General features: G+C 40.3%; 1 protein-coding gene across 1 annotated transcript; it reads left to right on the top strand.

The window, feature by feature from the left end:
* Positions 1–122: 122 nt before the first annotated feature.
* armc9 (armadillo repeat containing 9) lies at positions 123–22,428 on the top strand (the record flags this gene model as incomplete). The annotated part of the gene is made up of 26 exons (XM_083887799.1): positions 123–230; positions 726–894; positions 1,091–1,216; positions 2,004–2,177; positions 2,574–2,729; positions 2,855–2,947; positions 4,030–4,054; positions 4,486–4,643; positions 4,962–5,060; positions 6,582–6,617; positions 8,901–8,935; positions 9,040–9,151; positions 9,643–9,735; positions 11,104–11,194; positions 11,667–11,790; positions 11,972–12,111; positions 12,558–12,634; positions 12,915–12,989; positions 13,444–13,534; positions 13,733–13,785; positions 14,632–14,730; positions 15,162–15,262; positions 15,533–15,687; positions 16,125–16,230; positions 18,825–19,012; positions 22,406–22,428. The coding sequence occupies exons 2-26, from the start codon at positions 820–822 to the stop codon at positions 22,426–22,428; spliced, it is 2,505 nt and encodes an 834-aa protein (XP_083743925.1). The 5' UTR covers positions 123–230; positions 726–819.

Here is a 22,428-nt window from a genome sequence, read left to right as displayed (position 1 = left end):
GCGGCGTCGTCATCATTTACGACACTCGCCTCTGCTTTCTGGCACACATGCATCCCCAAACCATTCGGTTGCTAGGTGTTTAGCGTCCTGTCTGTGTACGGTTGCTAGTTAATGGCTAGTCGCCTTTTTCAGTGTAAATGAAATGGAACGTATCGGTATCAACTGCGGATGAACGCGCTGGAATCACATAAAGCCTGTTTTAATCAACACTTAAAGGATATGCGACCGGGGTGAGGATTACGATTCTGTCTAATTATTAGCGACTCCGATTAGCCTGACTGTAAATTAGCCGAGTTTGGTCGAATTTGGTCGATGCTGTCGCGAGTTTACTGGACAGCGTTCGACTCGAAAGAGAGAACCAGGCTCGCTTTTGTGTTTACGCTGTGATTGTTAGGCGTGTACTATTTGGTTAAGAGCCTCACTTACTTCCATGAACATTCATTATTTTCGTTTACATTAAATCCAGATTGTATTACTCTCTGATATTCCAGGTAAGAAGGTAAATAAATACATATACAACTACATGGAAATACGGTACAATGTAATAATGTATAGAAACACCATTATCTGTCGTGCCTTATCAAGTGTTCGACACACCTTACGAGCTCTCTTTATTCATATGACGTGTTTTGATTCATCCTGCTCCACTAACTCTTTACTGGAGGTCCATGTCCTTTATTTCCATGTGACTACTAACCGTGCCATGTGTTGTGGTCTCCTCACAGGCTCTGCAGAATGCTCACAGGAGGCACACGTGATCTCTCATGAGAACAGAATTGTTTTCTGTCAGTAGGTGTTTTAAAGGTTTTGGGCATTCACATGAGCTCCAGGGATCCAGCCAAGATGGGTGACATCTTGGCAACGGAAGCTGATCTTCTTGGCATGATTAGGGAGGTAAATAAATACATGAAAGTCTAATAATGTCCATATTCATGAAGCAACGTGCACAGCTTTTCTTTAACAAGCAAACCTGCTGGATATGTTATAATAAATGGAGCTATGAGAGCTATGCACTTTGTCACAAGATGTCCATTACGCACTTGTTAAGGTGGAATAAACATCGCTTGTGTCCATGTTGTGTCTTTTACAGTACCTTAAGTTTGAGGAATTTGAAGAGACCGTTCACCGCTTCGACAAGGACTGCAAAAGTAAAGGCAAGCTCGTGTCAAAGCCTCAGGGGAGCACTCTCAGAGACTCAAAGACTCGTGTCATTCAGGTAAACAACACACTTTTTGTGAACATGTTGGTCCCTCTGGTTGTTTGTCAATGTCACATGGAATGAGGTGGAATGTGCAGAAAGATGAAACTGGCATTTTATGCCACACTGCTAAATACTTAAATGCATGGGATACAACCTTATAAATATTATAATACAACTTTTTATCTCACGTTTTTTCAAATTGATTTTAAATTGTGCTCTTTGTGTTGTGGTGTTACTTATTGATCCTATCGGTGCACATTTATAGGCCTTATACCAGGGGTGTCAAACTCATTTTCACTGAGGGCCACATCAGCATAATGGTTACCCTCAAAGGGCCAGATGTAACTGTCATACAGAATAAATGTAACTAAATGTAACCAAATATAATGTAAAATAAAGGTAACCGTAACGTATTGCTAAATAACTTTCTGTATTTATTACGTATTCAAGTTACAAATTGTATGCATTATAGGTGTAATCTGGTCCGCGATGGTGTTTCTTGACATATACAATGATACACTGCTATCTAGTGGCAGGATGCCGTCACTTGCGGGTAACGCAATCGCTATGCACTGTGGGAAATGTAGTTTATGGTCAACGCACGCCTTAAAGCAGCATAGACCTATTTTAGCACAGATTTTTAAGACCAATTAATCACTAGCAGGCCACATAATATCATGTGGCGTGCCACATCTGGCCCCCAGGCCTTGAGTTTGACACATGTGCCCTACACCATCAATTATCATTTCGTCTGTAAATAAAATAATAACAAACACAACTCTTTAACTCTTTACTTTTCCAGAAAGACCTACTTAGCTCTTTTGATGACGGAGATCACAAGGTGTTCTTTGAATTGTGGACAGAGAACAATATTTCCTTTGAGGTAAACGACACCGATTCTGAGGTCCAGAGACTTGAGTTCTACCTTCATGTCCATTTCACCATCTACCCGCTGAGGAGGCACCCTGGTAGACATGTATGTAGATTCTACTTCTCTTTCCCTATTGCTTTGTGTGCCATGTTCCACAATGTCCACTAAGCTGTGCTACAGGCTTTTTTCCCCAGCAGGGGCTTGTATGTTTGGCAAGGATGATGCTGTCACACAGTGCAAGCAGTTTATCTTTTCATTGTGTGGTTTATTGCAGTTGAGTTTATATATATATTACATTTATATTGATTGATTGATAGATATGTAGTTAAAGTTGCTTTTTACTTTTAAAACAGCTTTTGTTGATGGCAAAAAAGAAAAATAATAGTCTCATATGAAGAGAATATGTCTCTTCAGCACACGGTGTAATGTAAATAATGTAATGGGCATATTAAGTATCATAGTAAGAACACATTCATTTGAGTGTCTGAATTTTTTCTCCAGGACCAAGCTGAGTTTGAGAAGAGGATTTCCTATTTCAAGCAGTATCTGGAGACTCGAGGAGCAGCACTGAGCCAGACTGCAGAGTTTCTGCCTTACTATGCCTTGCCTTTCATTCCCAACCCCACCGTCCATCCCTCCTTCAAAGACCTTTTCCAGGTGCTCAGCTGATTATAGATCATTAACTAGATGGTTATTGCCAGCTGGTTGCTATGACGTTACGACTCAGTGCCACCCTCACTATGGAATAACCAATTTTTTTTGTGTGTGCCGTGCATTTATAGGAAACCTGGATACCACATTTGAGGGATAAGCTGGAGCAGTTTCTCTTTGTGACACTGAAGCCAGCTTTCATCCCAAGGTTGCTGAATTTATATGTATCCTTCTTATCTCCTGTGGTTGCTGGGAAAATCATTAGAGCGTTGGGGAGGGTGAGTTTATCAAGCTTTGTGTCCTGACACTCATTTAACAATATCTTATTAAATTGCCACTTTTAACCCGATAGAACTGCTATTGTACAGTACACCACCTGACCCCCGTCACAGAGGTGGCTCACAAAACTGCACAACAGTCAGTAAAAGTCAGAGGGGAGGAACTCGGGGATTTAATATAGGCCTATTGCAGAGTGGTTTTCAGCCCCCCTCATGACTGCCCCGCACTTCGTAAAGCCTCAAATGGTCTGTCTGTGAAGCTGCTCTGGACTACAGTTGTAGACTAGTGGAGCTGGGGATCAAACCCACAACCTTCCATTTAAAAGACAACCTGTTCTACTACTGATCCACTGCATTTTCAAGAATAAAATAATTTTATCATTACAAATAACACTATTGTCCAGATTTGGTTGTTTCATTCCTACAATCAAATGTATTCTCACTTATTATGTCACTTAGTTGTTATTTAAGTGTTTGGCCTTGACAAAACCTAATATTACACTAAACCCCTCAGAGTAGAAGAGCAAGTGAAGCTGTTTATTTTACTAGAACACATTTTTTGGTACCTTTATGACATTAAACCCCTCCTCTTCTGAAGGAAACTTTTTAGTATTGTAATGAGCTTTCATCTTAACCCACTACACAGTTGGGTTCAGTGGGTACAGTTTCCCATTTTTAATCATTTTTATATTATATAAATAAATGAGAGTTTTGTTTTCCCAGGGTGTTTTGTTGATGGTATTTGATTTATAAAGATATCCTCTCCACTCTGTAAAACTAACAAGTGTTGATTCTTTACCAATATTCGATTTCACTTCTTGACGTAAGCGATAGGCTCAAACTAAACTATTGGTTTCCATGACGAACTATCCTTTTGTGTAATGTCAAACGCAAACAACTCAGCGGAGACTTTTGTTGCTTGTTGCACATGTGTAGCTTTTGACAAGATGGATAAGGGAACAAATATCAAATGTGTGATTAATGTTCTGTTGAGTTCAAGTGTGTATTCTTTAACAGACATTGTGCAGAAGGAAGGAGGAAGGAGTACTAAAGGTACAAAATGTACTCTTTGCAGTGTACTTAAAATAGTCAATCTGGCCTTTCATCATATATGTACAGTATATACATTTGTATGGAGTTAAACACACACACCAAATGTACACAATCTGCACAATAAGTTAATTACAGGTGCAGTTGTTGCTTTTCATTTTAAGAGTGCACTTCACATTTATGACAGGATAAAACATTCCCTTGCAAAAAAATGAATTGCACAAATTACATAACAAATACTTTGTGTGTCTATTTTGTGACCGATTTTTGATGATTTTTCTGTTGTCAAACAGTAAAGTGGATAATTACTCAGTCATCACTACATTACACATTATATTATGTGACTCACGCACTGTTGTTCATGATTCAAATGTCTTTTCGTCGTGTCTTTTGTTCCTGCAACCTTTTGTCTGTGTGTGCTTGTCACTCTGAAGAGGCCATGCAGCAGTTACAGCTCCAGCTTGTCGAATCGGACCGGCGTGTCACCAGCTACATGCGTAAGTTCAACAAGATGCAGGCTGACTACCACAACTTGATTGGCATCACGGCTGAGCTGGTCGACTCTTTGGAGGCCACCGTCAGTGGAAAATTGGTAGGTCAGCTTGACGGCGGGGCAAACAAACACACACACACACACACACACACAGAAAGACACACTCACCAACACTAATGAGCTAATGAATCGTATACACACACACACACAAACAGTGGACAAACAACTCATATGAAAACTTTGATTACGCTCTTTGTCACACATTCACAATTCATACATGTTTGAGCTACATGTGACAACAGTTTTTATACGCATAATGTATTTTATATGACACAGTTATTCAACACAAATGCCATGAAACTTCCTTTTCGACTACCCACAAAGCTCAAGAGGCATGCTGTGTGCGTGTGTTTGCAGATTTCCCCGGAGTACCTGCAGAGCGTGTGCATTCGTCTGTTCAACAACCAGATGAGGCAGAGCGTGGTGCAGAGCACTGACTTCACCAGGCCTGGCACTGTGAGTGAGACACATACAGACACATCTCTTTCCACTTGTTCTCGCTTGTACATCACCGGTGAAACGGCAAAAAAAAAACACTGGGTCGTCAAGACACAATGCTTTATAGAAGTGAAATCATTAGAGACTAGTGCAGTGCCTGTAGGAAGTATGAATTCCTATAGTGGGAGCTGAAGAAGATGTTTCAGTTATGGTAATGCATGATAAGGAACGTAAAGGCTAACATAATACAAACACTGTGCAACGCAAATATTTTCATTTTCGATTTGCATTAGCATAGCTGGCTGTTTTGTGACATCTAGCTACGCTAATGCTAATGAAAACCATGAAAACATTTGTGTTGTGCATAATGAGGTTGCACAATGTTTGTATTATGTTAGCCCCAAGCTAATGCAAAGCGTAGCCTCGCTAGCTAACCTTTGGAAACAGGTTCGCCAAGTTAGCATGCTAATGCAAAATAAATATGTGCTCGCGTATTGGTGAATGGACACCTCTTCGTTTCAGTACAACACCATGTTCTGCGTTGAACTGTGTGAAAATATCTCACCCACCGTGAGGACAGCCTCTTCACTCCCAGCCTCTTCACTCCCACCCCGCTCCAGACAGCGCAGCTGCTGCTGATGAGCCGCTGCCTGCCTGGTGTAGCGTGATACATCAGTAAAAATTAAAATTCCTTAAAAAAAAATTAAAATCAAGGATGCACACCATCGGGCCATGCTCAACCCATATCCAAAGTCTTAAGGCGATCTGACTAGCGTTCAGCGAGATATGCCTGTCACAGACACACAGACAGACGCAACTTGCTTTATATATGGATGTTTAGAGGGCAGTGCTGATAAGGAGCCACATATGAAGAATGAAAACTGCTCTTAGGATGATCCTGTGCCACAGATACTGCTACATTGCGACATTTCGTTTGAGTGTCATTAAGTGTCTTTATGTACTCTGTATGTGAAGCAGCAAACATAAAACATCGCTTTAATGACTCTGTCCAGGAATAAAGAGACTGGATCCTGGTTCATGGCACATGCTGGAAAGTTAAATACGTATGACACAACTGTGGATGCAGGAAATGCAACAGTGGTTTTGTAGTTTATCAATCCTGTTTCACAGATACTGTGGCATTGCAACATTTTTGTTTGACTTTAAACAGGAGTGTTTGTTCTCTGTATGTGAAACGGCAAACTTAAAACGTCACCGACGTCAGGACTCTGTCCGGGAATAAAAAAAAGACTGGATCCTGGTTTATGAAAGTTGAATACGTGTGACGCAACTCTGGATGCAAGAAATGTCTTGAGTTCATTCCGCACTTTTCAAAATGCAACAATGGATGATTTTCTAGTTGGTAGAGTAGAGAAATATTCGGATTCAAAATATCACACCTTCAATTTATGAGATAGCGATCTTCATCAAACTCTGGCTTGTGAAATCTGTTTTCTCTCTTTCTGTTTTGAACTGAACAAATTCTTTCTGTGTTTTGTGTTTCTGCGTGTGTGTGTGTGATGCTTGTGTCCACTAAAGGGATATTACTCTATGAGTCCCTATGACGATGGCTATGTAAGTTTCATACGTTTTCATCTTTACTGTTTTTTTGTCATCGACCACCCACCTCTCTCTCATCTTGCTTGTGCCTCACCGTTGTTTCCTCAAACCCCCTCCTCCTCTCCCTGTCTTTACGTCTGCTGTCCTACACTGACACATCTTCCGGCCTGCCTCATGTTGTCCCTGACTAATATTCTTCTGGCTCCTGCTACATAGACTGTCCTAGTTTAAAGGGAAGTGTGCGCTTTGTTTGTAGCCTCACCGGTAAAATCACTGACTACCAATGACAACAGTCAAGTCTAGCAACTGGTCTTTTTTTTTTTTAATGGTCTCGTTAGCGTTATAAGATTATTAACTCTGTGACCCAACAATAAGGCGCTTTTATCGACGATCGCTTCTTTACATTCAGGCTGCCGAAGTATAGGAAGGATTAAATGACCCTCTTTTGAAAAGACGCTTCACTCTATATGTTTGTGATAGTTCTTAAACCATTAACAGCTGGCCCTGTTCATCCACATCATTAAGTCCAGTAATTGGTTTTGAATGTTGTGGCTTTCTGGTGACTATCTGTGTTCTGTTTTGTAAGAGTGCATTCTGAATCACCGGTAATGCGATTCAGGTTATTTTGTGGTTTCGGTTACTTTTCACATCTTAATAGCTTAAATAAGCGTAAAATTAGACCAAAATTCAGTTTTAGCTGCAGCTGAGAACAGACTCATTCACTCATGTGGATGGTGCTAATGTTTTTGTTATCTACCTATACAATAGCGTGAATAATAGATGGTATTCAATTGTACCTGTGGTCACAGAGGAGTAAATAGCTAGAAGACACGCTAAAGAGGTAAACCGCAGCTTTTATGTAAATTGTTTATTGTTGGTGTATTCAGGTCAAGCCTTTTGCTTTGTGAAAATGGCCTGCTGAAATCAGATCATAGATGTGACATGAGATTATATTGTGGTGTAGATTTCTCTTTTGTGTGTGCGTACGTGTAGTGTAATTATTCATTAATTTGGTGCTCTCCTTTTTAAACGTTTTCCGTAGTATGACGTATAAAAAAAAAACTTCCTTGGATGCTGTTCATAATCAGGCCGCACTGTGTCAAAGGTTTTTGTGGGAAATCCATGTGTTCTTTAGCATTCTTCAGGACACCTGGAATGTTTCTTGAGCGGGGGGGACTTTCAAAAGAATTTCAGGTTTCAATGCTCTCCCCCCCCACCTCCTTATTGCACACCAAACAAAACAAATGTGGCCCGAAACACCTGATACCAAGCGTCTTTGGCTGCATTTGCACTGCAGGTCTCGATGCCCAATTCTGATATGTTGCCTCTATCTGATCTTTTTTGGATGACCTGCTTACATTGTGTTTCAAAAGTGACCCATATCTGAGAGTGGGCGTGGCAACTTACCTGAAAATGGTTAGTAGGTTACCATGAAATTTACAAACACTTGCTCCAAATGCTTAAAAGACATGAAACCTCGGCATGGTTTGGGACCTCGTCTTCGTTTTTTACAGGTTGGAATAGAGTGATCTGTCATAGATAGTGCACATGTATTTTTACATCATTGACCTCCATACTATTTCAATGGAAGCATAATTTGCATTGAAAGGAGAATATACCTGATCTGTCCTTTTGTATTGTTGACCCAAATGTACATATCTATCTTATTTATTCCACATGAATCTGATCTGATGTTATCTGAATCCATGTGTTTTTTTTCATGGGTCATATCTGATTTTTGGCACATGGGAGGAGAAGAATTGGGTCACTTGCACTATGCGGTGTAAACACAGCCATAGACCCCCCCCCCCCCCCCCCGACCTTTCGCTGCTGCATAGATTGGATTTGAGGCCTTTCACACACACACACAAATCAGCATTGTATGCAAGACTTTTCCTTTCATCTCAGAAGACAGCACACTGGCCTACAGTACATGTGAACTGAGTGGTGATAAAAGGCTGTTTCACACTAACCTGCCCCTCTGTGGTAGATTTTATTTGTTAAATTACCTTCATGTCACTGACTGCATGTGCAATTTTGCCAAACAGTACTACATTGTATGCCCGGGGATTCAGCATGCCACGAAACCACAAGCATGATGGGTGCATGTAAGAAAAAACACTAATGACTTGATTAGACAGAAGTTGTTTTTAGATGGAAAACACAACGGGGTAAGTAGAGCTACGAATAATGATGTCACAGGCCTAGTTTGTGCGGTCTTGTGGGTTATTTTATTATTATTATATAGTCAAAATGTGAATAAATGTAGCTATAACAATATTCCCCCTTCTCTCGTAGGCCTCGTCAATGCTCCGAGCATCCATTGCACCACAGTAAGTGTTTAATAAAAAAACTGCTGGTTAGTATTTCAATATTTCAACAATTCCCATGATAAAATATCCCTGTTGTGTAATTTTTCTTTCTTAAATACCTCCAGGAGATCCAAGGAGGTGCCAATGCTCCCCTCACTGGACTATGAGAAGCTGAAAAAAGATCTGTTTGAAGGCTCAGACAGACTCAGGTCCCTGCTGCTTCAGGCACTGCGCTGGGTGAGCGTCATGAACCTGTTCCTCGATATTTACCCTGCGTAATGTTTGATCTCGTCTCTCTGTCATTGTAGAGCCACTGCTCCTTGATTCTTTTTTTTAACAGTCTTTTAGCATTGTAGATCAAAGTCATTTTCGACATCATTTTTCTGGGTGATAAATCTGGTTTGGCATTTTTACAAAATGGTCTGAAATCAGCTTGATATGAAACAATTTTTTTCACAGTTGTTTTCATGCAAGTGTCCCCCATTACTTATTGTTGGTCAACCTTATACTATAATATACGACATTAACACCTAACTGTTGGAAGTTGAGCAGGCCATGTGCCAGTGTTGAATTGTTTTTTTTTTTTCTGAGGGAAACTCAAATTAAAGTGGTTTGTTATTGAGTGCTTTATTCATAGTCCCTCACTATAGTTGCTTACCTTCTCTGCTGTTTCGCATGTCCTGACTTGACTGTTTTCCTGTCTTTTTTTTCTCTATGTGTTTATTTAGAGACTGACTCGCTCACTGCCTGGTGAGCAGAGAGACACTGTTCTTCAAGCCTATATCAGCAATGACCTGCTGGAGCGCTACAGCACTAAACAGGTGGGACCTTAACTCTAATTGTAGTGCATTTAAGTCTTTGCATTTAAAGTGCAGTGGCAAAGATTTAACCTCTTTGATTGAAGTCCAAACGTACTTCATGCAAGTACAAAATAACATCTTGTCCTTTGGCCACACCATCTAATTAATCCCAAGACTCTGATTTCACTTGGATGTGAGCTGGTGAATTGGTACGTTAGCTTTATTTACACAGGCTGCAATGTGGGTGAAAAACTCGAATCGGGACATTGGATCTCCGTTATATATCACTCATATTCTCTTGGGATGCTGCCGTGTTACAGTGATACTGTATGATTAAACTGTGATATGTATCACTGTAAATATTTCGAAAGTGAAAACTGGTTTGTTCTCGTAAATGTAGCCACATATAGCTGCTGTGTGATCATGTACTGTAAATGGGGGAAGGATAAGCTTTTTTCTGATATGTAAATCTGCAGTTTTACATATTTGCCACAAACTGTTTTGATTTTAATCTGATTAGAGATTTGTTGTGAAATGTTCCCAGCCTCGGGCTGAGTAGTATTCTCAAACAATTTATCCTGTTACGTTGTTAAAAAGGGTCAGAGTAGGAAACATTATATTCTAATTTCCACCCTTTTAAAAGGCTTTTCAAAAGCTGTACAATCACATGTCTTTTGAAAACACTTCATTATTTTTGTTGTTTTTTCCTCTTTTGTTTTCTTTTCTTCTCACAATGCTTCACCTAGCTTTTAGTGACAGGGTGCCATGTTGAAGATAAACTCTTTACACGGGAGTAAATGATCCCCAACTCACATGGGTTCTTTTGTCTGCGTACTTGCCAAGGTGTGCACCGAGCTCCTTGAATATGACACTGGAGTCATTTACTGAAGAGTGCCACAATAACAGTGGTCAGGTGTCAGTCTATTGTGATCAAATCACAACATGAATGTTCTGAATAGCATATTGACAGTTGAGAGGTTAATTTTCTTTGTGCAGTCGTTTTTTTTTTGTTTTTTTTTTAATCAGGCCAGCTCCACAAATGAAGCTGTGTGGATGAGGTCTTAAAAGTTAAATTCAGTAGATTCAGTAGATTTGAATAAAAAGCAGTTTTTTATAAGTTAAGGTCATTCCAGTTCAAAGGGATGGGGATAATAATAGAATAAGATACTTACATGTATTGATTTAGTAATTAGACATGATTGAAATGCAAAAAAATTATATAAATATTATTTATTTTACAAATGTACACAAACATGAACGAAAATTGGTACACACGTTAATCATGTCAGGGCGGTCCAAAAAGTCAATGCCAACTTTGCCTTAAGTCCTACAGGAACGCCTCCATCTTGGACATTATTGAAATTAACTCTACATTTTGTGTTTCCACAGGACACTGTTCTTCATTCAATAAGGTCGGAGAATGAGATCGTTCGGCAATACATGGCTCGTCTCATCAATGCATTTGCTTCCTTTGCGTTGGGTAAGTGCTTCGGCTGCCATTACGTTTGGTGAAGCATTATTATTTCTTGGTTAGATGAGTCAGTGTCTTAACTGGACACATTCAAAGACCTATAGATCCAAGGAAGAGCTGGCTGACCTGGCTTTTATCATAAAAACCACTAATGATTCTCTGGAACAGCGTGTCGGTAACTATTGAGTGCATTTTTATTTGGAAACAATGCTGTCGAGATGAATATCATTAGAGCTAAGCACTTCTGGGAACTAGATTTCTTTTCAGTAACTGAAATAGAAATGTCTTTTCCACATAACATTGCTGAGGAGTCAGTTTTGAGTTTGTTAAGGAGAAAATGAATAACCAAATGTATGTATGGTACGTGTAACTTAAACTAAATTTGGTGTCTTTTTGCTTTGATGTTGTCCACTGACAATTCAGGATGTAAATAAGTCCGTTTACCTTTTGAGACAAAACTATGTTGTGGTGATTCTTACAGGCCGGATTTACCTCTCCCAAATCCCCAGTCTTCTAAAACTTCTGACAGATGTTCTCAGGAAGGAGGAAAAAGACTCCCTCACCAGAGAGAATGTGCTCGTAGCCCTGCAGAAACTCAGCCTCAGGTAAAATCCACCATGTGTCCTTAAACCTTTTCCTATGCACTTTCCTTAGAGCGTAACCAGTCATCCTTTTTAGTCTCAGGTGAGAACATGAATGTAATTTAGTTTATTAAGGCTAGATCATTGACGATTGGGATCATACTAGACGGATTAGAATCATAATAATTGACATTTTGTCCTGTAGGCGGGACCAGCAGACGGCCATGATAGCAGACGATCTGATCGGCTGGCTGGTGGATGAACTGCAAGACTCGGACTGTCTGACAGACTACACCCTGGAATATTTTGCAGCACTTCTAATGAACCTGTGTCTGCGCACAAAAGGTACAAGCAAAAGATTGAATATCGGCAGACTTCAAAACGCCCCTGAGGTTTTTTATTATAATATATAAACTATTGCTGTCTTTGTTTTTATTGCCACAAAGACTATCTAATCTACTTTGGATTATTTTATTCTGGGTTATTTACAGTTTATGAATGTGCTGTTTGAATGGAATACTGAGCTTTGGTTTGTACAGCTCTTTACTGATATCCTTTTACATTGTAAAATGGATCTCCATTCAAATCTGACCACTTTACAGCACATAACGTCAACAAAGTTATATTCCGTCCTTTTTGTTTTCTCTGTTGCCTTTTAGGAAACGTCACAGGAAAATAGTGCTTTGCCTTTGATTCATATTGCATTTTACTAGTTTTACACAAAAATATATTTAGCTCCAGGGATTCATGGTGTGTCCTATCTTGTGTGTGTGTGTTCTGTCTTTGTACAGGAAAAAGGAAGTGTGCAGAGAATGCCAAACATATACTAAAGGTCCTAACTGACCTCCTTGGACACGAGAACCACGAGGTGAAACGCACACAGCTGTCATTATTTTCACACTTCCATGTTACATTCACGATGTGCATAGCAGAAACACTACGCAGGGGGAATACAACACAGATAAGATCACACAAATATAATATAGTAAAACGTTGCACCGCTGAGGAAAGTTTGCTACATGTGGCTGCACTAAAATTGACACTAAAAACTTGTATCAACTTTTGCTCACATGTGTTATTCTGTTTCCTTTGTGTCTGCGTGTTCACACAAGCCTGTGAAACCGTCTGTGTCGCTTTGCTTCCCTCAGATTCGGCCGTATGTGAACGGAGCCCTGTACAGCATCCTGTGTATTCCCTCTGTCAGGCAGGAAGCCAGAGAGATGGTGAGATAAGAGAAATGCCTTCACCTGCTTTGAGGAAACAGACACAGTTTGTGTGTGTTTTGCTCTGCGCTCGCCTTCCTTTGTGTCACCGCGCGGCCAGTGTCCGAAGAGGAAACGGCAGGTGTTTCACGGGCATAAGAGTGCTTCAAAGACCAGTCACCAGTGACTCAGAAATGAAAGATAATGTTTTTTTATGCACTGACATTTGGAGCTGCAGCAGAGTGTGAAGAGGGCTGAATCACCCTGTGTAGCACATATAATGTTACTGAGGAGCCTACATCATGGGTTCAATATATTGTGTTGCCTTAAAATTATTACCACAGCTTAGTGGTTTTAGTTGCTGATAACCTTTGAATTCTTTTCTTTCTTTCTTTCTCTTTCATGTCTTTTTTATTTTGTGCTGTAAACGTGCGTGCTTGCCTTTGTGTGACATGTGTTTCCCTCATGTGAGCAGAGCTTAGAGGAAATTCTTCGCTGCTACAGCAAAGAGGAAAACCCAGACCTTAACAGACAGATTGAGTTCATCATTAAACAGCTGAACTCAGGTGAGCTAAGTCACATCAAAATACATTTTTATTATCAATATATAATGTCAATATATATGTGTGTGTGTACTGACTTTCTACGTAATTGCTAATTTAAGGCTTTATATAACAGCCAATACAGGAAATACAATCTGTTTTCATTCCTATAATTACCACTACAGTATACATTGAGATTTGTTGTGGCTTTGTTCCATTCAGCTGAGGAAGAGGCGCCAGAATCAGACGATGAAGAGGAAGAGGATGACAATGATGTGAGTCCTCCTCTTAACCTGTTAGACACTGATGAATTCCATGCTTTAAAGAGGACATATGATGCAAAAATAAACTTTTTAACCATTTAAATCCTTATATTTGAGACTCTGGAGGTCCTAACTGCTGTGGTGCTTCATCCTTATGGTATTTTGACCAAAGCATGTCACAGACATGTTCATTAGGACACCAGGGAACTAGGTTCACTTGGAGAAATAGGGTATAATATGAGTCCTTTAAATTTTGTTTATTTAGTTGTTGTTGTTTTTTCTCATATTAATTTAGCAGAGCCACGGGAACAGGTTAATGATAATAAATAAGTCAAAACAATAACATTGAGAATGAGAGTTAGGGTGAGAGGAATCACTGATATAATAGATAACAAGAAAACAACACCCCGTGTTCGAACGTCCTCAGAGGGCAATCATTGCGTGACACCGGTATTGAGTTGGTGAGAACGTAGATTGTGAAGATAAGCTATATGTGTGTACGTTAAAGTGGGAATGGCTTGACCCTCTCAGGATGTCCCTGTGGTATACTGTAGACGACACTGTTCTTTGGATGACTCATTGTTTCTGTAGGCTCATATTGTTGTTGTGAGCAAGTTCATTTCACCCTCTGACATCTCACGACCTTTAACGTATAGGTGTTATATGGTGGCAGGCCTCTGTCATAGAAATGACAGAAACGAGGCTGAGGTCATTTTTCTGTATTTTAATCGCACTGTGATTAAATCAGAAAAGACAATCTAATTAGAATCTGGTCGCAACCTGCAGTAGAGCATTGTGGCTGTTTTGTTTCAATGCAAATGACATATTTTTAACTGATGTACCATGTCTTTTTAACAGGAAGATTTAATGGAAACGGATCTCGACAAAGAAGAAGTTCTGCAGCCGCAGCCCAGGGAACTGTCTGGGGAGAGTCTGCTCACCACTGAGTACCTAGGCGTAAGAGATCATAATATAATACTATACAGTATATACATAAAGTATGTATATATGTGTCCAACAATAAGATGCATTACATTACCTGCTACTGTTGCTTGCATGTGTGTGGGTTAGGAGGTTGGTTCTCTGTACATTAGATTTTATGTCATTGTGGTACTAAAATTTTAGCATGGAGGATATCATTAACATATAAAACAGCAATGTTTTATGTTCTACTTGAGCATATAGGTCATATATGAACAATTAATGAACAATGAACATATTGATGGAAGAATTCACATCATATCCACAAAGACTTGCTTGTCATATCCTAAACATCTCCTTGGTTTCACACATCCTTCCCACGACACAGGGCTTGTTTCACGTCAGTAATCATCATGACCGATATACCTGTGTCGTTACTATGTTGCTTGATTTTGTGTGTTGTACAGATTATGACTAACATGGCAAAAGTGAAGAGGACACAACCGGGTGTTGATGAACCCCTGCAAAGACCGGTCACACCGAGTTCTCATCGTAATGTCAATGCAGTGTAAGTAAAACATTTAACCATTTATTTATGTCCACATGAAAATTATCCTGGATAAGCATGACGTGGCATATCAGAATTTGTCTGTTGTGACAGAAAGTGAACGGAGCATTAGATGAAGGCACAAGATGGCCAGTCTCTCTTTTGTCAAGGCTAGAACATTCAAATATAAAGATAGTGCTCGACAGACATTGAAAAGTAGGGCTGATGCCATTGCTTGCAAAACTTGAATGAGATAATTAGATGAATTTCGCTGTGTGTCATCATGTGTAGGGATTATCAGGTGGGCAGTCAGGGGGCCAGAGAATACCCTCTTAGTCGACCTAAGAGCGAAGAAGGAAGCCTGCCTTCTTCCCGATACAACTTCCGACCACCGACGCGCTCCGGCAGCTGCCCCAGCACTTCTGACTCTCTACGTCACACCATCGGTAAGTAGCTTTGTGAGTATGTGTGCATTGTAGTGTACATACTAGTCTTTGAGCATTTGATAAAAGTAGAATTCGCAGAGTCGCAGTCGCATACTATATAGACGACACAATGAAAACCAGCTGTCAACAGTAATTATAGCAGGACTTAATTCCCCTTCCACCTGTTGCTCTTTTATTCAGTTTATTTGATGACATGCCCAGTGTCTCCAAGGACCAGAATGCACTTCCAGGCAAGGGAATTAAGAGACCAACGAGCTATTTTGGCTTTCTGTAAAACTAATTTTGTTTCTGATGGGCCTGTTAGTGACGACAACAGTTCTGCCCTGCTGTTATTATGAAGTTTTGATTTTTGAGAGCCAGCCAGTTTGTTACCAATCCAAAACTCTAGCTCTAATGTTCCCATTCTCTCTGTTACACACAACAACTCCAACATTCAGACTCAGAGTGTGGCCGGTTGTCCCAGGAGTCGGAGTTGGACGGGCTCTACGAGAGGCAAGCGACAAAAGAGCGCTCCCGGGGGGAACACAACGGACACTTTGCCAGGTAAACACACAAACTTTGACAAGCTTTTTTTTAAATTCTGTTTAGTGGAGCAATGGGACCATAGTCTCCATGTGTTATTTTTGTTCATGTTGATGGTAGAACTTTGATTACATAAGGAGGCTCTGTGCTTGTAAACCATAAGAAACAATGTTGTATTATAAAGATAAACTGTAGATTAGTTTGACGACACCAACATTTAATTTTCCATCACCTCGGTGGAAACACACAGGAGTGGTGGTTATGAACAATGAGGCCTCGTGTTGCTGCTCAGTCATCGTTCAAAACTTATACATTAATAGAGCAAGAAATAGAGTCATAGCTGCTCAAATTACTCACATTTACATTAAAACTAGTCCGTTAAAGTGCAGTGAAACATTTCTGCTCTGGCAGCCGACACATTCAAAGCTTTTGTTTGCTGATGTGAACTGACAAATTGTTCTGAATATTGTTGTTGGTCACAGGTATTTATTTATTTTCACCTTTATCTCAATGCACCTCCATGACTTTTCTTTGTTACTTCTAATGACAATATAGAGTATCACTTCCTGCAGTGCAGTATTGCACGGAGAGCGTAGAGACCCACGTCGAAACACCTATGGTGTTTTTTTGCAATTTGATGTAGTCCATCCATTTATGTTCTAATTAAACAGAGACAAACACAAACAGAGTTAGCTCAACAGTTTGCATGAACTCTTAAATCCTTCCATTCCACACCTGTGTACTTGCACTTAAGGTGCAAATTAAAGTCAACAACATAACTCAGCCTAGGCTCCCAGCGTATTTGTGTGTGTCTGTGTGTGTGGAGAGACCTGGCAAGAGTCATTTGACATAGATCTGCGACTCAGCGCTGCCAAATTGGTCTGTGAGACTGACATGAGCTCAGACAAGCAGGGCCCCCACAAAGATACCCTTTCAAGGGAACTTCCCCCTGCTTCTTGTATCCTTTTTAAAATCCCAGAGCAACTTGACTACTTGAATCATACCAACAGTACCGAGTCCTAGGAAACCGCTTCACCAATTCCCCCACGAACGTAAAACACCTCTACGATACAGCCTGGCTGAGTCCGACCTCAATGGCCTCATTTCACTCCAGTATGGAGACGAGATTTAAGTGTAGCGAGTGATTTCAAGCCGGTCATTGATATTTTAACTGCAATTGGGCAGAAATAAAATGGACAAATGTTTATTTTTGCCTTATTCACTTGCAACAAATAACACATGGGGATTGACCAGGCCATTTTCTATTGCGGATAATTTTGCATTATTACATTCACTTTTAGAGCCTGTTTTAAGCCTATATTAGTGTGTTAAGAGTTACTCTCAGCTGATAGCCATCATTTTATTCTTTGGTGGAGGATTTAGGACAGCCTCATAGATGATATTTGATATATGTGACTAAGGGTTAGAAAAGTGACAAAATCCATTTGAGACTTTTCATTTTTACCTCAAGGTCTAAAATTGTAGTAGCTTCATAATAGCTTTGTGCATTATTTTATAGTCATGCTAAACCTGTAAAGCAGTGGTCGGCAACTGGAGGCCCGTGGGCCAAAACTGGTCCACCAGCATTAATATCTGGCCCAGTAGATAAATTAAAATATCTAAGAATTTAGTGCCTTTTATTCTATAAAAAGATGAACTGAGTCAGAGCAGTTCTAAGACACAAGCAACAGTAAAGTGTATGTGTTGTTGTTTTTTGAACCAACACATACACTTAAATGTGCCATTTCCCAAGATTGAATCGATTTAGATTAGGAGAGAAAAAAAACAGGAAGAATATGTTTTGGCTTGGTATTCAATTGCTTAGAAAAAAAAAAGGTCCCGAATTGACTTGCTGACCCCTGCTGTAAAGGTTGACCAGAAAGTAAAAACAGACAGAGGAGGAAAGTGACTCAAGTCGAGCCTAAGCTCTGGCCTTATCTGAGTTTTGAAGTTTGAAGGTTGACGGAAGGAAACACAGTTTAACAGTATTTATGCAAACCTTCCCAAAAGAAATACTGAGGAATAAACATCTCCTGAGAAATGCTCCAAAAAAACTTTAAAACTTAAGAGACAAAATATATATAATCACAATATTATGGTATTGCAATTTGTGGTTGATTTTCCCTTACAATCCTCCTTATCAATCCCTGCATGTCACCTTGTGAGTCAAATGAACACTTGCTATAGTAATGTAGCAATGTAATATAAGAAATAATGAAATGAATGCTGCCATGTTTCCAACTCATTTGTATTTCTCCACATGGTCTACATACTACACGCATGCAATGCCATTATTACGCAGACGTGTTCAAAGTGTTTCCATAAAATATCTTACTTATCTTGTACACACGACATTTAAAAATAAAGGAAAAAAGAACACTTTCTCTGACTTTGTGGTCTCCGCAGAAACCAGTAAAACAGATGCTCTCATGTATCCAGGTCAAGAGATCTGACACACTCTGTAAAATGAGATTTATAATGGTCTATAGTGTCTGTGTAGCTATTGATCAGGTAAAAAGATCAGCCTCGATCTAAAGGATCCATCTTCAATTGCAATGAATAATATATTTGTTAAAGCCTACATCTTCCTTTCCGTCTTTCCTCTTCCTCAACAGCGGCGGTCACTCCGTCTCTGCGTTTTCATGCCGGCCTAAAATTCCACGTACACCTGACACAGCAGACAGCCAGAGCAGCGCTCACAAGAGTCAAGACTTGGCGCCTCAGTTTTCCCAGTCAGAACCACAGCAGAGAAGCCGACAGGGCTCCGCCGGCTCCACGGGAGGAGTGGGACGCCAAAGTGGAAGTAAGCATAATGTTAAAGGTTGCTGAATGATCACTGGAGCACTGTTGGTGACGTTTGGCTCCATATTGTCTGATTCACCGCTCACATTGGAAGATATCCAGCTGGGATTGTTGGGGGTCCATTGTTTGTTTGGAAAGACAAGTTGACAAGAGAGACTGCCAGTTGTTATTCAAGATGAAACAACCAGTCGGACCAGACTTGAGCAATATTTCTGCAACTGCCTATTAGTGTCCGTCTCATTTTCCACCGTGGGAATTGAACCTGGCCACCTTCAGTAGGTGGTGGGTGGTGCAGTGGATAAAATATGACTCCTTTTGTACATCTGCTACTTATTGGAGATCTGTATACGGTCTTGTTGTTGTGTCTTCAATCCAAAAGTGGATCTATAGGTGGACCTTGCAGTTGAAATCTTGTGTCTTGAGTTACTCGCATATTTTAACTGGAAGTCTGTAACAAAATCTGCCGTCGTTTCAAAGCGCTTGTGTCGGTCTTTGTTCACTATATACTTATTTACTCACAGCTGCCTCAGCCACCCCTCCTTCCTTTTGACAACCTATGTAGGGAGTGTTCATGGATTTGAGACACTGCTGTGCGGCACAATGCGTATCGGATGCTCTTCAGACAGGAGAATGGGCATTTCTTTGCCATCTCTATTTTGATTTTCTAGACACAGTGGATCTTCTGCCTCCTGTCCCTTGTGTCCTCTTCTGTTACACCTACTGTCCTCATGTCCTCCTTCACAACATCCATGAACCTTCCCTGTGGTGTGGTCTTCCCCTTTCCTCAAAATCCTTTGTCCGATATAATATAATCATTATCCCTCCTCTGCATGTGACCAAACCATTTTTAACCTCTTACATTATTTACAAACCCTCGAATATCCTCATACCGAATCCTGTCCATACTGGTCACGCTCAACCAAAATCTCCGCATCTTCAGCTCTTCCACCTCCTTCCTGTCTCACTGTCTCCAAGCCATACATCATAGCAGTACCATCTTGTAGACCTTCCTACACATCAGCCCAGACACTTGTCTCCACTCTGCCCGCACCCTCTCTTCTTCACCTCTTTTGTGCACTGACGATTGCTTCGGATGGTCGACCCCCAGGTATTTAAACTCTACCTTTCCTCCTTGCGTCTTCACCGCATCGTCACTCACACACAGATATTCTAGTCTGTGCTCTTTCTATCCTTTATTCTTCTTCTCTTCAGTCCATACCTCCACCTTTTCAGGCTCTCTTCCACTTGTCCTCTCTACTCTCTCTACTACAGATTACAACATCATCATACATAAATAGTCGATGGAGACTCACACAATATCAGTCTATCAATAAAGCAAGTTGTGTCTGTGTGTGTGTGTGTGACGGGGCATATCTCGCAGACCGTTTTTTGGATATGGGTTGAGCATGGCCCGATGGTGTGCATCCTAGATTTTCACGTTTTTTGGATTCATTTTACTTTTTGCTGATTTATCACACTACACCAGGCAGGGGTGCTGTCAGGATTGTCTTTCATCGTGAATTAATGAATTAATGAATAGTTTTATTTCGGTTACAATATAAAATACTTCAATTATGTGCAAATTAATCGGCAAATATTACCAGAGACTTACAGTCAACATTTCGTAAGCACAGTCCCCCACCCCCCTCCCCCCCGTCTACTTTTATGTATTTGTTGTACAGACATTATTTACATGCTCAAAACTTTAAGGACTGATGAGTATTTTGTTGTAGTTTTATTATAGTTTTTACCATGAGTGAGTGTTTTAAAAATTCATGGATGTGACCACAATGGACGCGGTCCTACAGGTCGCGAATAGCCTACTTCTCTCTTCATATTGGTGAAATACCCTGCGATAATGTAGACAATAGCCTACTGGTGACAAACAACGTTTGTTCATGTATAGACGCGTGTCATAGCCTAGTCCGACAGTTTTCATTAGCCCAAATAGCTCGACAGTTGAAGTTTGAATTTGTCTCTGCTGAGCATGCTAAGACCACTACAACAGTCTCAGTTTTCAAAGTTTGAAAGCAAATCTTTAAACAGACGCACCTGTCCAGACCAACATGACCACACGCCCATATTTATTTGCTGTCAACTTCACATGTTAAACAAAGAAGTTAAGCTGTTGCAGGGGAAACCATCAGTTGCTCTGGTTGCTCTCAGTTGGGTGATAACATCTCCCAATGCTCTCATGCTTCTGAATTGCATTTTCATGAGCGATTACCTCCGGCTCTTACGCCGGCTGCTCTTACCAGAAAGCCTGTTATCGTGCCTAATGGTCACTCAAAGCCACCACATCCTCGTCCAGTGTGCATGTTGCTCATTTGAGGTCTGGCAAGTGTCAAGGATCTATCGATTCCTAAGGAAGTCACTTGATCGTAGCTGCATTTTAAGGGCAATAAGCAGACGCACATGGCTTGGCAAACAAAATCAAGGCCAGTTTTACTGTCAGCTTTTATTGCCGAGCTTCCTGATACAATAGTTCTTGTTTGTATGTTTTCTGCCTGAGGCACTTACTTGAAACCTGAAAAAGTGAGTCTGCATGAGAAAGTAAAGTTTCTTCATTTGTAGAAAACATTTTTATTTGTAAAAAAAACAAAAGGAGGGAGACAGAGACAGAGACAGAGAGAGAGAGCCCTCTGCTGAGATTAGTTTGGAAGGTTCGATATCATTTTTTTTATTTACTGTGCAGCTTACAGCTCTCTGCACAGAGTCAGCCCCTGAACTTGCACTGTATAAACACAAACACTCTCATGGTCAGGTCTGATCATTTCAATCGATACATTCCATTTACAGAGGAAGGACACACGGTGTTCAAACAATGTTACATTATTTCAGTTCACCAAGGCCAAACGGAGACAGAATAACAGCATCGACAATAACAAAAATCACCAAAAGTTTTAAAGTCGTTCCATCTTGAACCGAGGTTGAACTGCAGATATCTTGAAAGTGAATTATGACTTATCAGAATCATAAAAAGCTGTAGAAAAACTGTAGATTTATATTAAGGGGTGTGTGTGTGTGTGTGTGTCACTGTTTATTGTTCACTATTTGTGGATCATGTGAGTCAGTATTTGTCCTCACACACGTTGGCCCTTGGATTTGAGTGCTTGACATAATTTGACACTTGGGGGAGAAAAAAATATTGTAACCCCGGATCTACTACATCCTATTTAACGAGAATATCTGCTGTGACTGACAGAGGTGTGTATGTGTAGCTGAATGAGCCACTCACTCAGAATGAAAATCAGGTAGGGAAGACATTGAGGAGTGTCCAGCAGCTAAGTCTTATTTTTAGTACACTTAAAACATGTCAGGAGGAAGTTTCCTTGAAACCAATTTAATTGCCCAAACAACTCATCCCACTTTCCTCCTGTGTCTCCTCCTCCAGGCAGCCAGTCGAAGAGGAGGTGA

The sequence above is a fragment of the Microchirus variegatus genome, assembly GCF_963457635.1.
Source record: "Microchirus variegatus genome assembly, chromosome: 4".
Lineage (NCBI taxonomy): Eukaryota > Metazoa > Chordata > Actinopteri > Pleuronectiformes > Soleidae > Microchirus > Microchirus variegatus.
This window is presented reverse-complemented; position numbering and strand designations above follow the sequence as displayed.